General features: G+C 42.0%; 1 protein-coding gene across 1 annotated transcript in view; it reads left to right on the top strand.

Annotated features, from left to right (window-relative positions):
• The first annotated feature begins 1,908 nt into the window (after positions 1 to 1,908).
• The window catches only part of MCOLN3 (mucolipin 3), a 27,251-nt gene continuing 12,291 nt past the window's right edge, over positions 1,909 to 16,868 (top strand). The window contains exons 1-5 of the mRNA XM_015572112.1: positions 1,909 to 2,141; positions 5,862 to 6,029; positions 12,825 to 12,978; positions 14,136 to 14,220; positions 14,298 to 14,394. Coding sequence (XP_015427598.1) covers positions 1,914 to 2,141; positions 5,862 to 6,029; positions 12,825 to 12,978; positions 14,136 to 14,220; positions 14,298 to 14,394 — 732 coding nt within the window. The 5' untranslated portion in view covers positions 1,909 to 1,913. The remainder of the gene's footprint in view (positions 2,142 to 5,861; positions 6,030 to 12,824; positions 12,979 to 14,135; positions 14,221 to 14,297; positions 14,395 to 16,868) is intronic.

Below are 16,868 nucleotides of genomic sequence, written 5' to 3'. Positions count from 1 at the left end.
TTCATCGTCCTCAATAAACAACCCCTGTGTGTTAGTTTGTAGATTCCAATAATACCTCGAGATAACCACCCTCGGGACCCGCAGCTCCGCCCACCCGCCTCCGGCTGGGCGCTCTGGGGTGGGGGTGGGTAGGGGTGTGCCCTGCCCCCCTTCAGCGGCTAGGGGTCTGGACTGGTTGCAGTTTTCACAGTGCACCCTGCTCCGAAGGGCATCTGTGAGGCGGCAAAGCTAACGTTAGCAGCGAGTTTAGCGGTCAGTCCTGGTACATGTAGTATCTGGTTCCCGGGACAACGAGGTGCGATGTGCTGAATAAATTAATTGGGGTTGGCTCATTTTCTCTTTTGTTCCTATGGGTTACTGTTACATGGCCTGTGGCTGGTTTGTTTAAAGTTTAATTTTCCCTGTATCAAAATAGAAAGGGCTTAATGTGACCTTAAATCTGTAATTCACCAACATGTTTTATTATTAAGAGCTTCATTGGTGTTCATATGAGTTTTGAGCAACATAAAATCATCTTCATTTTAAGTCCCATAATAAGTAAAATCTTTTAAAATGCGGATTAAAAACATCATACCTTTTTTGAAAGAAAAATAACGTGTTCTTGAGTGAAAATCCGAAGGTATTGGTAAACTTTTTTCTCTCCTTTATGTCTTTACCTAAGAGCTATTGTACTCATACTTTGAAAGGCATTTTAACATACACATAAGTCACACTTTAATGAGTCCTATCATAATTATTTCTTTTTGAAGGGGTTTGTATGCTATTGTAAATATATTTTATGTTATTGATTCAGCAATATCCTTATTATATATTTTAAGAGTTTAAAAACGTATCCCATGCCTAGTTTTTATTGCGAAAATCTATTGTTTGGAGATGCCGTGTTTACTATGTCTGAATCAGAACCAAAAATGGGATTCTAGGCTTGAAAAACAGTGTGGTGCCTACACAGTGACTTGTCACATATTGTATTAATATGTATAATTTGAATTCCCCTTTGATTTCTGAGTACAAGTTATTGGAAAAATATCAAACAGAGCCATCCTTTTATGTGGCAGGACTCTCCCTGGTGCTTTGGGTATTTTATTTTGAACAGGTTTCCAGAATATCCTGTTAGTCTGAGAAAAAAAGTCCAATATAGGTCCCAGCTTCTGGAGTGACTTCTTGGTCACTTTAGAAAAGCTGACTACAAAGACAGGGGGAAAAAAACCCCAGCCTTATCCTTTTCAAAGGGACAAACGAAATAATAGCTATGAAGTACCCTGAAAAGTAAAATGTGCTACAAAAATATCAAGTCTCCAATAAAAAGTAAATACAAGTGACATGGCTGCCTGGGATTTGGACTTAAATTGAGCTTCTGTGCTCCCTGTTGTAGGACACTTAAATCCCCTGAGGCTCACAGGGCCACTAAGAACCTTGTGGGCAGTTTTAGGAAACTGATGGGGCTGTGGGGAGAGTGAGGCTGCTTGCTTAGTGTGAGGCCCTATGCAGGAGCTTTGGTTGCATTTTCACTTGTAATGCTCAATAAAAGTGTATGACAGCACCTTCTGTTCTCATTTTGCAGAAGGGAAAACTGAGGCTCAGAGAGGCTCATGTCACAAAAGTGTCAAGTTGTAGAACCAGGGATTAAAAAAACAAACACCGATCAATCGATGTGGTGACGTCGAAAAAAAAAAATAAAAAAATAAAAAAACAAACAGAACTCAGTGGTTTAAATCTATTTTGAAACAAAAAGAAAAATGATATGTAACATTCTAATTGAGTCTGTAAACTTCTAAAGTGCAGTTTACAACAATGGTGCTTATCTGAAACCAGATCTTCTGTTGAGATCCCTTCAACTATCCTGCAATAGCAAAGAACATAAACTTGTGCCTTTACTTACAGAATGGAAACAGTTTTGTTTTTCCCCTCTAGAGATGGCAAATCCTGAGGTCGTTACAAATAGCTGTAGCTCTCAGCAGGAGGAAAATGGCTGCACGTTTAACCAGAATACATCTCCCTCTGAGGAGCTTCTATTAGAAGACCAGATGAGGCGAAAACTCAAATTTTTTTTCATGAATCCTTGTGAGAAATTCTGGGCTCGAGGCAGAAAACCATGGAAACTTGTCATACAAATTATAAAACTTGCAATGGTGACTATCCAGGTGAGTACCTCAGGTCAGAGGTTTGTTAAAAGCATCTTTAAATAACAAAGAGGCCCATGGCTAGTGTTTTTCTTGTTTTTTAAAGTATGTTTTTATTGATTTCAGAGAGAGAGGAAGGGAGATGGATAGAGAGATAGGAACATATATGATAGAGAAACATCCATCAGCTACCTTCTGCATGCCCTGCCCCTCTCCCCCCACTGGGGATCAAGCCCCAAACCCAGGCATATGCTCTTGATCAGAATCGAACCCAGGACCCCTCAGTCTGCAGGCCAGCACTCTATCCACTGAGCTAAACCAGCCAGTGGTTTTTATAACTTTGAACTGCATGCATAATGGGGAGCAATAAATAAGGAAACATGAAATCTTAAACCCTTCTCTCTTAAATATTTGTGAAAGAAGACTTTTAGGTTTTTTTTCTTACCTTTTTCCTTTTCATCTTTCCTTAAGTTATCATTTCAGCCACATAATCCAATTAGTTTTCAGGAAAAGAAAATTTTAATATTTGGCTTCCAGTGGAGAGGTTTCTGAATCCACCTTGGAAACTAGCTGTTGTCCAATCAGAAGAGCCTTTTCCTTCCTAGTTAGTTTCCTGGGAATTTCTCTTCAGACACTTCAGGGGTTTCTGTAAGGCAAGTACCTGGATTCTCTGTGATCATGGGAGTCCTGTCGTGGGAGAATCAGAGTTAACTAAAAAGGAGTAGTATAGGTGGTGAGTGGAATATGACACTTCATTTTAGGTGATGTTAAGAATCTCATTTCCTTGGTCTTTCTTAACATTTTTTGGGGGAAACAAAATTTTGTGATTATTTATATTTGTGATTTACTCTTGTGTAGAAATGTTTTTTGTTTTTTTGTGTTTTTTTTTTTTTTTTTGCTGCTGAGAGCAATTATCTTTCATTAAGAGCAAATAGGCAAAAATAAAAGTAGATTTTAATAGGGGAAAGAGATGTTTAATTAGTACTTTCTCTTTTTGGTGAAAAAACAACAACAAAAAATAACCCAACAACCCGTAACTAAATAAACAACTCATATTCAAGGAGAAAAATATTTTAAACCCTAAAGTCACTAATCTTAACTGGTTATTAAGAACAAATGCTTGCTCTAACTGGTTTGGCTCAGTGGATAGAGCATTGACCTGTGGACTCAAAGGTCCGGGGTTCAATTCCGGTCAAGTGCATGTACCTTGGTTGCCGGCACATCCCCAGTGAGGAGTGTGCAGGAGGCAGCTGATCTATGTTTCTCTCTCATCTATGTTTCTGGCTCTCTATTCCTCTCCCTTCCTCTCTGTAAAAAATCAACAAAATATATTTTTTTAAAAAAGAACAAATGCTTAAGATTGTTAGAAGCTAAGGGGATTTCTATAATCATATGAAGTTGGTAGAATTCTTGCATATGTTTTTCTGTTGGTGAGAGTAATGATTTCTCTTTAAAAGTAAATGGTTGAACATAAATACTTTCTACTTAGAATGAGTGCTGTGTTTTAGGCTAAACATTGTATAGCCATCATCATGTTCAGTTCTTAAAACAAATCAGAGAGAGTGGTATTCCCATTTCACAGACTAGAACACTGAGGCTTAGTGTGTTAAAATAGCCCATCATAGACAGGAAATGAAGAGCACAACTGAAATTCAAACTCAGAATTATTCCCTCTAAGATTTATTATCTTAATTATTCCTTAATCTTTTAGGAAGCTTATCTAACCTTCCTGTGTTTCCTAGAGTGGTCAAGAGAAGAATTGACCAATGGTTTAAAATGTTAAGCTCGTTAGTAATAAACATGTGAAAGGTGTTTAGGTAAGTTTTTGAAAGAAACTGAGGTTTCTCAATTGAGATGTTTCCATAATTTATATCTGAGCAATCAAGCAAATATTACATAAAGACAACTTTGTAATTGATCAATAACGGTGACTTGGTAATAGATTTCTTCTTTAGGGAAAAGAAGGTGGTATTTCTGTTAAGTTGGAGCTATTGTGTCTCGGTAACAAAAGAAAGATGTGCACAATGATAGGGACCTTACTAAAGGTTTTTTCTTCCCCACTTCCTGGCTCAGTCTCTGAATTATAGCAGTTCTGTCCTAGCCTCCTGTCTCCTAGGCCCATAAGGACAAGGACTGTTGCCTCCCGTTGTATCTTCAGTCTCTAGCTCAGTACTGGCACGTGGGAGGTCCTCATGTATTTGAATGAATTGGTAAGAATGTGTTTGCGAATTCTCTGGAGGCTTTTTCGTCATCAGCGTCAATAGATGTGAAATCCCTGGAATATCAAACTGCCGTCTTATTGGGATTTAAGTAGGACTTTGAGCTGAAAGAGGATCTTCCGTGAGGGGGTTGAGTTAGGTGGAGAGAGATGACATGTGTAGGGTATAAGCATACATTTACAAAGGGAGAAGGGACGGGAAAAGACTTGTCTACTCTATTTTTCCCGATCAGAACCTGGGTTGTGCACTTGGATTTAGTCTGTTAGATGGCTCCAATTTTAACTATACACTTTTGGGTAATTCGACTTGGAAAAGTTATTTAGCTTATCTGAGCCTGTATGTACTCATCTTGTAAAATAGGTACATTAGGAACTATACTATGGGATTGGAGTGAGGAAAGTTGCTGGAATAGAGTAATGGCCCATGGGTGCTCAGTGTTCTTCCCTTTTCCATATACAATACACCCTGCCTCATTCTGGGATCCAAGTCAGAATGTATGTTCTAAACTACGTGCACATACTTTAGAAAATTCACTTGAAAGACAAGTAAGGCCTTTATGTCATGCGTGGGCGCGAGTGTGTGTGTGTGTGTGTGTGTGTGGTGTATGAAATAGAGATAGATTAAGGTGGTTTGGGAGGGAAGAGAAGGTGAAAGAGACTTGGAGTAAAGTAAGGTTTGGGATATGATTGACAGACTTTATGTTACCATGACAGCAGTTCAGGTAAACAGTCCTTTTTTTGCGTGTGAACAACTGGTTTCATGTGGGTCAGTCCTGCATGAACATTAAGGATATGTAATATTAATATACTTTAATTTAGAGATAAGTTGAAAGAATACTTTTATATTGGGTCTTATTGTAACAGTTTTGGTAATTAGACCGAGGAATATAGTTTGTTTGTAGGACTTAGACTTATTTAAGGTATTTCTTACATTACATTATATACCTTCTTCAAGACCTTCTTGATGTCTTACAGAATTCAGCATTACACTCTTCTACTTGCTGTTCAGGCCCCTTCACCATTTCTTCTGCTAATGTTTCTTCTCAATGTTCCTCTACTCGAATTATGTCCCTTCAAAGCGCTAAATTCTGGGCTACCTTCTTAGCTCCTCAAATGTCCTTTGCCAAAGTTCTGCACATACTTCAGGGTTTCTATCATGCTTTCTTTAAGTGAACCTCCCCATGTTGTAGCCAAAAAGTGACCTTGCTCCTCTGAACACCTGAAGAACTCCTGAAGGACTTACCTGAACTCCTGAAGCTTTTGATGGGAACAATGCCATAGATGAGATCAGATGTTAAAAAAAATGTTGAAAAGATGCAAAACCACTTCCTTTTACCTTAGAACTAGAAACCTACCTTATCTTTAAGGACAAATTAATTCATAGCTATCAAAGATTAATTTCTATGGGACATATTCAGGATTAATTAGACACTGAATCTTGAATAGATAAATTGATTATTATATGGAGACCTTTATTTTGATGCTTTTTCACCCTCTAACTTTTTCCTTTTTTCCCCCTTAAGCTGGTCTTTTTTGGGCTAAGTAACCAGATGGTGGTAGCTTTCAAGGAAGATAACACTATAGCATTCAAACACCTCTTCCTAAAAGGATATGTGGACAAAGCAGACGACACCTATGCAGTTTACACACAGAGTGATGTATACAGTCAGATCATCTTTGCAGTGAACCAGGTAAATCAAGTATGGCTTTTTTTTTTTTTAATGATAGATACTTAAATGGAATTGGCTTGATTTTCCCCTGTCAGGGGTGCATGTGCATTCTTTACTTGGGAGAAAGAACAGACTGAAAAAACAGTTAGCAATGTACGTAATAGAGACTGACATTCAGATGGAGAAGGGTGAACATTTCTGTAATGTATAAATGGCATGTATAAAATAATTTTTAAAATGTTTTTAAAATATTGCCAACCAACTTTTACAAAACTATAAATTGAGAAGAGTTTTTGGTCAGTAACACAGAGACAGAAACTTGAAAGACTTAATTAAAAGAATCAAACTAGGGCTTGTATGAGAGCCTCAAAGGTTTAAAATTATTAACCACGACGCTGGTAGTAAGTAGTCATTAATCCTCAGAGTTTATAGTTTCAGAGGCCCTTAATACTTAATGAGAATGTTCACTTTGCAAAGTATATATAGCAACCAAGACCTGAAAGTTCACTTAAAAAATAAATAAGGCCTTTTATGTCATGCATGACAATGATCTTATTGTGACACGGATTAACTGCCAAAAAAGTAAGCTTGTTTTTCATCCAGATGAGTCAAATCCCTATTCTGCGTTTGTAATCAATTTGTTTTTGCTATAAATAGTACTTTCTCAAGATCCTAAATCTCTTATTTGGTAGGTATCATTGAAAGTGTTCTTTTTTTTTTTTTTTTTTTAAATCCTCATCTGAGGATATTTTTCCATTGATTTTTAGAGAGAGGGAAAGGCGGAGAGAAATATCAATGTGAGAGAAACACATGGATTGGTTGCCTCCTGTATGAGCCCCCACCAGGATCCGGTCAGGTACTTGTCCTTGACCAGATTCGAACCCGGGACTGTTCAGTCCGCAGGCTGATGCTATACCCACTGAGCAAAACGGGCTATGGTTGGAGAGTTCTTGAAGTCAGTATTTCCAAGCTGGCTTAGTTTCAAAATTATTACAACTCTCCTCCAAACAATTGTTATAATGAAACCATGTCTCTTCATTATCTAGAGATAATCTCTGCACACTGAAATGATAAATTGCTAAGATAGGATATGTAATTACGACACCGAAGCTTTCTGTTAGCATTCCGATTGCAAGAATTGCCCCCAAATCTACTGTAATAGAAGTAAGCTGTATACGTTGTTAAACAGAATTATGTCCTACAATTTGTAAGGAAAAAATATATAATGCTGGAAATATTCAGTTTTGAGATTTTTGTTTTAAGCTTATTAAGTTTCTTTAAAGCTGTTTTGAACCAAATTGGTAGTTTCTTTGTTTTGTGTGTTTTTTGGGGGGCAGAGGGGATAGAGGCCAGAAGCAAATAGTTCATTAAAATTCCTCCTAAAATGTATTTACCTTCATTAGGAGACTTAAACTTAGTTTTGAAAATATAGTGCTACTTGGCCTGGGGCCAGCATGGCTCGGTGGTTGAGCATTGACCTATGAACCAGGAGGTCATAGTTCAATTCCCAGTCTGGGCACATGCCTGGATTGGGGGCTCTATCCTCAGTGTGGGGCGTGTAGGACACAGCCGATCAATGATTCCCTCTCATGATTGATGTTTCTATCTCTCCCTCTTCTTCCCTCTCTTAAACCAATAAAAATGTATTTATAAAAATACAGTACTATTTGGCATTCAGGCCATTCTATTTATCAGATTTCTACATTCTTTTTAGAACTGCATGTAGATTCCTTATTCTAATATGTAAGTAGAAAATAATAATTGGGGTGGTTTACCTTAGGCAAATGATTGCTTTCCATCTTCCAAGCAACTAGCAGGCAGTTTTACTAGTAGCTAAAGATAAAAATATCTTGATCATAATTTTCATGAATAACTAGAGTTTTTGTGGTTAATGAGGCCAGTCATTCTACATGGCTCCAGATAACTGAAAAGGGACAGTATGGACTGGTGTTAAAGAAGGAGCTTTGTTTGTTGTAAGGAAATATCCTGATAGTTGAGATGATAGTCCCTGAGGGGAACTGACAGATGGGACGGTGGCTTCTCGGCTCTTAAAGGTATTTCCATGACTAATTACTTATCCGGCAGGGATTAGCCCCCAGATGTCCTCTAAGGAGACCATCTCTAGGCTCATTCTGATCCAATGCTGGTTATAACATCAGCTTTGTTTATTATATATGCTCATATATTTGAATGTCAGAACACTAGTTATTTTGTTTTAAATGATACCTTGGCTTTCCTCAACCAATTGTGGGTCATCTTTACTGGGTTCCTTTCTTTCCTCTGCCCCTTACATTTGAGCAGTCCCCAATGTAATGAGTGACGTCCACAATGTCCTGTCCTCAGCAGCCCTGCTCAGCTCCTGTAGACTCAAGCCTATGGCTTCTTTTATGGAGTTAGTCCTTCTCCTATTTGTTCTTCCTCTCTTCCTGCTGCCTCTGTTTTCCTAGCATTATTGTCTTTTCCAAAGAACCTTGCCTTCTCTTGATGTGCCTGAAATAGATTACTGCCCTCAATATCTTTTACCTTCTTTTTCATGGAAAGGACTTTTTAATCTCTTATGCCCTCCCTGCTCTCCTATCCCCCTTATAAAACTACCATTTGGCTCAGAGTGGCTTTAGAAAGACTTAATGAATACACTATTTCTTTGAATAGAAAACAAAAATCTCAAAATGGAATATCACCAGCATTACACTATTTCCCCCTATATGTAAGACATCATGCTATTTAATAATTTATGCCACTTTTATTATCATAGATTTTGGCTCATTTTCCCAATCTCAATACCCTAATCACACATATTATCTAACTAGAGGCCCAGTGCACGACATTCGTGCACTGGTGGTGGTGGGAGGGGGGTCCCTCAGCCCAAACTACACCCTTTAGCAGTCCAGGAGCCCTCGGGGGATGTCTGACTGACGTCCCTAGTGCTGCTGCGGAGGCAGGAGAGGCTTCCCCCTACCTCTGCTGCACTCGCCAGCTGTCAGCCCGGCTTGTGGCTGAGCGGCACTCCCCCTGTGGGAGCACACTGACCACCAGGGGGCAGCTCCTGCACTGAGTGTCTGCCCCCTAGTGGTCAGTGCGTGTCATAGCGACCAGTCGTTCCACCATTCAGTCAATTTGCATATTACCCTTTTATAATATAGGATGGTTTACTGTGCATAGATTAGCTCTAGCAAATGAAGAGCCACTGCAGCATTATAGTAATATTTTACCTCACTATTTGTTTGACACCTATTCCAGGCCTAATACTGTTCTAAGTACTGGGGTTAGAGCAGAGGACTTGATAAATTCCTAGCCCTGTGGAATTTACATTCTAATGGAAAAGATGGCTTTTAAACAAGTTTAACCAAAATTATTTGATTTTATATAGTGATGAGTGCTGTGAAGTAAAATAAAGTAGCAAAAGGCATTAATAGTACAGGGTGGTCAGAAAAGGCCTCTCTGAGAACTTACAGTGTGAGGAAGAATATTTCAGGCTGAACGGGTAGCAACAGCAAGGCCCTGCCTGCCAGGAAGCACTGAGTAAGTTTCAGGAAAACGCAAAGGAGGCAAGTGTGACTGGGCCAGGAAAGGAGCTATGAAGTTTACTCTGAGAGAGCCAGGAAGCCATGGAAGGAGGGAGAGACTCTAACATACACTAGCAAAGGCTAAGATTTATTCCCTCAAAATTCTAGCATCTGTTATGTATCAGATATTGTTTTTGCTACATAAATACAGTAGTGAACACACAAAGTCAAGGAGGTCATATTCTATTAGGAAGAGAACAGCAATCTACACCAATTAAAGAGAAATATGTAAATTAACCATCACTTCAGAATGCCCACCAGCCAATCAGGGGTGAGTATGCAAATAAGTGGGCTAAAGATGACAGTGGCTACGGAGCCAGCCGGAGCGGGCCTGAGGCTTGGGTCACCCCCAGCGACAAAGGAAGCCAAGCTTCCTGCCCGCCCTGGCTGGCCTCTGAAGGAGGGACCTGTGGGCGGCAGCCACGGAGCTGGCCTGAGTGTGTGGGAGCCTTGGGTCGCCCCTGGCTAGCCGCTGAAGGAGGGACCTGTGCGTGGTGGCCACGGAGCTGGCCTGAGTGTGTGGGAGCCTTGGGTCGCCAGGGGTGACCCAAACTTCCTGCCTGCCCTGGCTGGCTGCTGAAGGAGGGGCCTGCAAATGGCCCTCAGCCCCTTACCCAGACTGACCACGCCCTCCCAGCAGGGACCCTCACCCCATGGTGGTGTGGCTGGCCTGCAAACTGCCTCAGCCCCTCACCTAGGACACCCTGCAATCTGAGGGGTCCCAGATTGGAGAGGGTGCAGGCTGGGCTAAGGGACCCCCCCCCCCATACATGAAATTGTGCACCGGGCCTCTCTAATACTATATAATAAAAGGCTAATATGCAAACTGACCAAATGGCAGAATGACCGATCGCTATGATGTGCAATCACCACCAGGGGGCAGACGCTCAATGCAGGAGCTTTCCTCGGTGATCAGTATGCTCCCATAGAGGGAGCGCTGCTCAGCCAGAAGCCGGGCTCATGGCTGGCAAGCGCAGCAGCAGTGGGAGTCTCTCCTGCCTCAGTGGCAGTCAGACATCTCCCAGGGACTCCTGTGTACCCTCTCACAATCCGGGACTCCTTGGGGGATGTCAGAGAGCCAGTTTCAGCCCAATTGCAGGCCAGGCCGAGGGGCCCCAATGGTGCATGAATTCATGTAGTGCACTGGGCCTCTAGTAAATAAATAAATAAGGATATCATCTGTCAGTTGGTTATTTGTTTAAGGTAAAACAAACAAACAAAAAAGCAGGCAGAGTGAAAGGGTGGAGATGGTCTTCTCTGAGAAGGTGATACAGGTGAGCAGAGAGCAGACTAAAGAGCAGTGAGGCAGCCCATGATGATCTCAAGGAAGAAGCTTCCAGAGAGAAGCAACAGAGTCTCAAACAGGTTCATGTCTTAGGTGTCACTATTCTAAGGGTTTTACGTGCTTTAATTCACTTACTCTTTGTGACTGTGGTAAGGGAATATTTGTAACAGCCCCATGATTTCTTTACAAAGACGAGACTGTGGTGAGAGTCTGGATTGGAAGCAGGAAAATCGGGTTAACCAGGTGGGACATGATGGAGGAGGGTGCTAGCAGTGAAGGTAATGAGAAGTGGTCAGGTTTGGGATATAATCAGAAAGTAATGCATGATTTTCTGATGGATTGGAAATGGAGTATGAGAGAAGAAGACTAAAGGATCATTTCCAAGTCTTGCCTGGAAAGTGATTGACTTATGGAGTTGTTTGTGAAGAAGAAAATTATTGTAGAAAGAGACAAAATTTTACCTGTTTGTCCACCCATGTTTAAGATTTCTCTTAGACACCACAGGTAGGTTGTTACCCACTTGTATATGGAGTCTAGTGGAGAGGGCAGGGCTGGAGAGAAATTTGGAAGTCATCAGCATATAGATAATATATAAAACATGGGACTGGCCGAGATCACCCATGGAGAGGATGTGGTGAAAGAGGTTGAAGACTGAATGCAAGGCACCCTGAGATGTAGAGGTTGGGAAGAGGAGATTCAGCTAAGGAGACTGAGAGGAGCAGCCTGGGTCCCAGAAGACAAGTGGAGAAAGTATCGCATGAAGGGGAAAGCACTCACCTGCACCAAGCACCGTGGAGAGGTTACGTTAGGTGAGGACCGACAACCAGGCACGAAGCACTGAGAACTGGGAACTAAGTGTCGGATTTGGTAATGTGCTGCCTCCACCAGGCCCAGCTGAGAATCAATTCCATGGGCCCATATTATCAATGATTCCCTTCAATGATCACAGCATGTTTCACAGGCATCCTTTAGTAGGATTATTTATCTGTGTCTATCCCACTAAATTATTAATTCCAAGAGACAGATACCACATCCTGATCTTTGTATCACTAATTGTGCAAGTGACATTGTTCAAAATAAGCTCTGAAACCCTTCATTTTGTGTTTTTCATCCACAGAAATCCACTAAGGGGTTTAAGTGGACAGTTATTCCAAAATACCATGTGATTCTCATTTGTAAAAGTCACATTTTGTTTTAGAACAGTGGTCCGCAAACTGCGGCTCGCAAGCCACATGCGGCTCTTTGGCCCCTTCAGTGTGGCTCTTCCACAAAATACGGACTTCTGCACATGGGCCACGAAGTTTCAATCGCACTGTACGTGCGCGCCCGCACATGGTATTTTGGGGAAGAGCCACACTCAAAGGGTCAAAGAGCCGCATGTGGCTTGTGAGCCGCAGTTTGCCGACCACTGTTTTAGAGGATTCGCCAGGATGGGATTATTGCTAGGAAAATGACTATATTCTTACAAAAATAAATATTAAAAAGGTATTTTTTAAATAAAAAGTTTTGCTGGTTAGCCTGGAACAATTATATCCCCCTTCCTGTATTGCAGTAGTGAAGCAAAACTCTGACCATACAGGATGTAGGTCTAAGATAAAATAAATTTGTATTCACACTCAATGTAAAAGCCAGTTCCTGAACATAGTTCTCTAAAGGAGGAAAGAAGACTATGTAGGTTAAGCCTTTAATTTTGCGGATAAGGAACCAGAAGCTCCAAAAAGTTTGTGATTTGCCTGAGGTCATGGATTTGACACTTGAACTCAGAACTCAGGTTCTCAAGTGCTCTTCACTCCTCTGCTGCCGGGGGCGCAGTCCATGCCACTTACTCTGCGTGTTGGTGGGAGGGTCTCCACCCAGGGCAGAGGTGGGAGCCTGCCAGTTTCAAAGGCAGGGAGGGAGCAGGATCATGGCTTCACTTCAGCCCGGGCTGGCATTCCCACATTCTGTTTCTCTTTTTGGCTGAAGTACTTGCAGCTACGCAACATCTCAGTCGGGAACCACGCTTACGAGGATCAGGGCGCGGAGCAGTCCGGTATGGCAATCTGCCAGTACTTCTACAAGCAAGGAAACATCTGTCCTGGAAACGATACCTTTGACATTGATCCCCAAATTGAAACTGGTAATGCTCTTCTATATGCTGGAACTTCCACTTTCCATTCCTTGATTTATCTTTCAAATCAGTAATTTCATCTCTGAAAACGTTGATTTGGTCTGTGCTAATTAATAGGTCATCTGACAAACCATATACAAGTTGCGTGTCAGTCAGGTACTGTCCCACGGTTTATTATTATTATTACCGTCTTATGGAAGACTACAGTATGGCGCAGAGAGGTAAGGTGGAGCTAATAAGTGGCAGAGCTGGAATCTGACCCAGGCTGTCTGGGCTCTTAAGCACTATATTCCACTGCCTCTCATGCTGGATTAGCTCATTAAATAGGCAGATATTTTCCTTACAAAAAATTATGCTTGCAAACTCTTGATATGTGTCCAGCTCCCTCTCGTTACTAGCATCTCACTATTCAGTATCTACGGCGGTGGAAGGTGGCTTTTGGGGGGGGGGGGGGGGTAGGTTGGGGTAGGAATGAGAGCCAGAATTTAGAAGAGCACAGCTTATCCTTATTAGCAAAGTGTTATCTGCAAGTTGTACCTGAAACATTAGCTCAGGACTAAATGTTAAAAAATAGGTGTTAATCTTATTCATCAATGTCACCTCTGTCATTTAATAAAAAGAATAAAACATATTTGAATGCTTTCATCAATAGTGACTGGGACTTTCTTTGGGAGAGGAATAGTAAAATATTACAGTACTGATTAGTGAAAACCTTCTAAGATGCTATTTTCCTTTAAAAATGCTGACTGAGGAAAAATAGTCAACACATAATATTAAAAAAGTAGATCCTTTATGCTTAGAAAATTTTTTTCTTTGACACTGCAAGTGCTTCAAGCCTGTTTAGATACAATTTTTAAAAAAGGGGGAGGAAGGTCTCCAAGTTTAGGTTTAAAGCCAGGAGGGAAGATAGCATTCTATAGAAGACTAATGAGATCGGGTTCAGAACTTTTTCCACTCCCACCCACCGCAGAAATGTAGCCACTTATGTCTTAAAAACAAGTGAGTCGTTGTAACCAAGAGGTCTGTATAGATGTCAACCCTTTAAAATCTTAATTCAGAAAAGTACTAGAGTCTGCATATTTAGTTTTGAATATCTATATATCTTTCCAAGATGTAGTTTTATGTATTTTGGCTGCCGTATTATGTTTTGTTCCTTTCTGTGGCAGAATGTTTCTCCGTGGAGCCAGATGAATCTTTTTACATTGGAACACCAGAAGAAAATAAACTCAACCTAACACTGGACTTTCACAGGTGAGGGAGGCAGGCGGGAGCGTGACTCATGTTTGTGAGTGTGTTTTCACTGCACTGAAGTCTCTTCTGTTTCCTAGACTCCTAACAGTGGAACTGATGTTTAAACTGAAGGCCATTAATCTGCAGACTATTCGTCATCACGAGCTCCCTGACTGTTACGACTTCACTCTGACTGTAAGTACGGGCTGGGCTGATTTGGTTCCAGTCCGGAGAAACGTGTTTTATCTACTTATATGTTTCATCTACTTGCATTAAGGCATGACCAAATGTATAGGATGTTTCGGCTTGAATGTGCCTAAGGGAGTGTTGGAACAGCTAGCTCTATTTTGTTACAATAACTTGTTTACTTGTTAATTAATTATCTTTCTTTTGTACTCCAACCTAAGTTCTATGAGGGCAGGGACCTTGTCTTGTTCATGGTTGTGTCTTTAGTACCAAGGTGTCTGGCACAGGGTAGGCGTTCAAATACAAAAGGAGAAGAGTTTTGTAGGTTCAGCGTCTAGCAGTCCGTGGCTGTGTGCTTAAGTCCTTGTCAAGGGTTCTTGCTAACTGAGTTTCCTTGCCATGAATGAACGTTTGTAACCTTTGGGTTATTGCTCACAGTGCCTTCCTTGTGCTGCCTCTGAATGCTCTGGTGAGTTTCTCCCCCTTCAGCCCACCCTATCACTTCCATGTTCTCCACACTCAGTTGTAAATGGAGCTATTAATGCTCTCTAGAGAGCACAAGACGCCTCTCATGTGAGTCTGTCACCTCACGAGGATCAGAGTCAGTAACCCAATGCTGGCTGGTCATATGCAGGAAAGCATTTTATACAACTTGCCTTCATCTGATACAAATTTCTGTTACTTCAGTAGTAGTCTGTATCAAAAGCTATTTCCTCAGTACTCAAATAATTGGCTGTAAGAAATCAAGTTCTCACAGCATGGAGGGACCTGGAGAGTATCATGCTAAGTGAAATAAGTCAGTCAGAAAAAGGTAAGTATCACATGATCTCACTTATATGTAGAATCTAAGTAACAAAATAAACTGATGTACAGAGTGGATCCAGAGACATGGATGCATGGAACAGATTGCGGAATCTCAGAGGGACGGGCATAAGGGGGAAAAAGAAACATATGTAATACTTTCAACAGTAAAGAATTATTAAAAAAAAGAAATCAAGTTATCAGAGAGTGAAGTTAAAAAATGTTCAGAACATAGTCTAATGTAGTAATCCTATATAATAAAAGGCTAATATGCAAATCGACTGAACGGTGGAACGACTGGTCACTATGATGCACGCTGACCACCAGGGGGCAGACGCTCAACACAGGAGCTGCCTCCTGGTGATCAGTGTGCTCCCACTGGGGGAGCGCCACTCAGCCAGAAGCCAGGCTCACAGCTGGCGAGTGCAGTGGTGGTGGTGGGAGCCTTTCCCGCCTCCATGGCAACACTAAGATTGTCCAAATGATGGCTCAGGCCTGCTCCCCTCAGAGAGCCTACACTGTCCATCAGTCAGACATCCCCTGAGGGCTCCCAGACTGTGAGATAGCACAGGCCAGGCAGAGGGACCCTCCCCTCCAAGTGCATAAATTTTTTGTACCAGGTCTCTAGTCTATCTATAATAATAAAAGCATAATATGCTAATTAGACCAGACGTCCTTTTGGACGTCCTTTCTTCCAGACAAAGCTGCAGCGGGCAGGGGCTGTGGCAAAGGCAGCAGAAGCCCCTGGCTGTGGTGGCAGTGGGTGGGGGCTGGGGCCAAGGCCCTTGCATGAATTTCATGCATTGGGCCTCCAGTCCTATCTTATAAAAAAGTAATATGCAAATTGACCATCACTCTAACACACAAGATGGCTGCCACCATGTGGACATAAGATGGCCAGCAGGGGAGGGCAGTTGTGGGCAATCAGGCCAGCAGGGGAGGGCAGTTGAGAGAGACTAGGCCTGCAAGGGAAGGCAGTTAGGGGTGACTGGCCCTGCAGGGGAGGAGAGTTGGGGGGAACCAGGCCGGCAAGGGAGGGCAGTTAGGGGCAATTGGGCCAGCAGGGGAGCAGTTAGGCATCAATCAGGTTGGCAGGGGAGTAGTTAGGGGGTGATCAGGCAGGCAGGCAGAAGTGGTTAGGGGCAGGCAGGCAGAATTGGTTAGGGGCAGTCAGGCAGGCAGGCAGGTGAGCGGTTGGGAGCCAGCAGTCCTGGATTGTGAGACAGATATCTGACTGCCCACTGGGATTGGGCCTAAACGGGCAGTCAGACATCCCTCAAGTGGTCCCTGATTGGAAAATTATGCAGGTGGAGCTAAGGGACACCCCCCCCACCCCCGTGCACGAATTTTGTGCACTGGGCCTCTAGTCCTATCTAATAAAAGAGAAACATGGTAATTAGCGTACGACCGCTACCCTTCCCAACGTTCCTCCCCCCGCCTTGCCGGCCTCTGAGCTTGTAGTTTAAGAAACATTGTAACAAATATAGAAGCTAAACAAAACCCCAGAAACCTGCTTTCAGCCGGCCAGGATCTCAGAGCTGGAGTTATACATTGTTTCGATTATAGAACCTAAACAAACCAGATACCTCCTTTCAGCAGCAGAGGCCTCAGAGCTGGAGCCAGAGCTAAAGCTGGCCCAGAATAAAAAAAAAAGAAAAAAAGGAGCAGTTGGGAGCTTCAGT

Source organism: Myotis davidii, unplaced genomic scaffold (assembly GCF_000327345.1).
Source record: "Myotis davidii unplaced genomic scaffold, ASM32734v1 scaffold162, whole genome shotgun sequence".
Taxonomy (NCBI): domain Eukaryota; kingdom Metazoa; phylum Chordata; class Mammalia; order Chiroptera; family Vespertilionidae; genus Myotis; species Myotis davidii.
This window is presented reverse-complemented; position numbering and strand designations above follow the sequence as displayed.